Source organism: Geospiza fortis, unplaced genomic scaffold (genome assembly GCF_000277835.1).
Source record: "Geospiza fortis unplaced genomic scaffold, GeoFor_1.0 scaffold1044, whole genome shotgun sequence".
NCBI classification, from domain to species: domain Eukaryota; kingdom Metazoa; phylum Chordata; class Aves; order Passeriformes; family Thraupidae; genus Geospiza; species Geospiza fortis.
The window spans coordinates 35109-37187 of NW_005054732.1; the positions used below are offsets into that span (position 1 = coordinate 35109).

The 2079-nt window shown below is 55.7% G+C and overlaps 1 protein-coding gene across 1 annotated transcript in view; it reads left to right on the forward strand.

Moving 5' to 3' along the window:
• The window catches only part of PCDHAC2 (protocadherin alpha subfamily C, 2), a 50532-nt gene that overhangs the window by 754 nt on the left and 47699 nt on the right, over positions 1 to 2079 (forward strand). Inside the window, exon 2 of the mRNA XM_031065302.1 lies at positions 10 to 2072. Coding sequence (XP_030921162.1) covers positions 10 to 2072 — 2063 coding nt within the window. The remainder of the gene's footprint in view (positions 1 to 9; positions 2073 to 2079) is intronic.

The following is a 2079-nucleotide window of genomic DNA, read 5'->3' on the forward strand; positions in this document are numbered from 1 at the left end:
CGTGGCGAGCGACCGGGGCGTGGATCCGCGGCGGCTGGCGGCCAGGGGAGCGCGGATCACCTCGGGCAGCGGCCGGCAGTACCTGGAGTTGGAGCTGGGCCGCGGGGCGCTGCTGGTGCGGGAGCGCATGGACCGAGAGGCGCTCTGCGAGCTGAGCCCCTCCTGCTTCCTTAGCCTGGAGCTGGTCATCGAGCAGCCCATCGAGGTGTACAACGTGGAGGTGGAGGTGCTGGACATCAATGACAACGCGCCGCGGTTTCCCCGCCAGGATTACCGGCTGGAGATCAGTGAGTCTGCCGTGCCCGGGGCCCGTTTCCACATTGAGAGTGCCCAGGACCCTGACGTGGGCACCAACTCCGTGCAGAACTATCTGCTCAGCCCCAATCGCCACTTTGCCCTGGACCTTAAAGGCTTCCAGAGTGGCAGCAAACTCCTGGAACTGGTGCTGCAGCAGCCGCTGGACCGGGAGCAGAGTGCCCTGCAGCAGCTGGTGCTGACTGCTGTGGATGGTGGAGATCCCCCCAGATCCGGCACGGCCCAGATCTCTGTGCGAGTTGTGGATACCAATGACAACCCACCTGCCTTTGACCGCTCCACCTACACCGTGAGCCTTCTGGAGAACTCCCTGCCTGGCACGCTAGTGGTCAAACTCAATGCCTCAGACCCGGATGAGGGCTCTAACGGGGATGTGATCTACTCCTTCGGCAGCTACACCCCCCAGAAGGTGAGACAGCTCTTTAGCGTGGACCCACATTCAGGGGAGGTGCGGGTTAATGGCACTTTAGATTATGAGGAGGCATCCTCCTATGAGATCTATGTACAAGCCACTGATCAGGGCCCTGTCTCTATGGCTGGGCACTGCAAGGTGCTGGTCAACATTGTGGATGCCAATGATAATGCTCCCGAAGTGCAGCTGACCTCCCTGTACAGCCCAGTGCCAGAGGATGCAAGGTCAGGAACTGTGGTGGCCCTGATGAGTGTCACTGACCAGGACTCAGGGCTGAACAAGCAGGTAAGCCTGCGCATTCCCCCCGGCCTCCCCTTCACTCTCAACTCCTTCAAGAACTCCTACACCTTGGTCACCCAGGGCAAGCTGGACCACGAGAAAGCAGCAGCCTACAACATCACAGTTACTGCTACTGATTCTGGGAGCCCCCCTCTGTCCTCCCAGAAGGTGATCCATGTGGAGATCTCCGACATCAATGACAATCCTCCACGCTTCGAGGAGCCTGTGTACTCAGTTTACATCCCTGAGAACAACCCCCTCGGAGCCTTCCTGTGCACTATTAAAGCCACTGACCCAGATGTCGCCAAAAATGCCTACGTGTCCTATTCTCTGCTCGATGGAGAGATTGAAGGGCTACCAGTTGCTTCCTATGTCTCCATTAAATCTGACAGTGGCAACATGTATGCTGTCAGATCCTTTGACTATGAGACACTGAGGGAGTTCCAGGTGATTGTTCAGGCTCAGGATGCTGGGGTCCCACCACTGAGCAGCACTGTCACTGTCTACATCTACGTGGTGGATGAGAATGACCATGCCCCACAGATTCTGTATCCTACCTCAACCAACACTTCCGCAGCCCTGGAGATGATCCCACGCTCAGCATATGCTGGATATTTGGTAACCAAAATTATAGCCATTGATGGGGACTCAGGACAAAATGCCTGGTTGTTCTTCTACCTGGTGCAAACCTCAGATCCGGGTTTGTTCAGGATAGAGCTCCATACTGGGGAGATTAGGACTACTCGCAAGCTGGGTGAGGACAGCACACCCACTTTCAACCTGACGGTGGAGGTGAGAGACAATGGAGAGCCATCGATGTCCTCATCAGTAGCCATCACTATTGCTGTGGTGGACAGAGTTTCCAAAATCATCCCTGATAGAAGAAGACACTTTAAAAGCCCAAGCAATTACTCAGAGGTCACTCTTTATCTCATTATCGCTTTGAGCGCCATCTCCTTCGTTTTCCTTTTCACACTCATTGGGCTTTCTATCATCAAGTGCTACAGATACAGTCTGTATGGGAGCTCCTGCTGTGCAGGGTGCTGTACTGTGAGAGAACGGAGCCCTGCTGA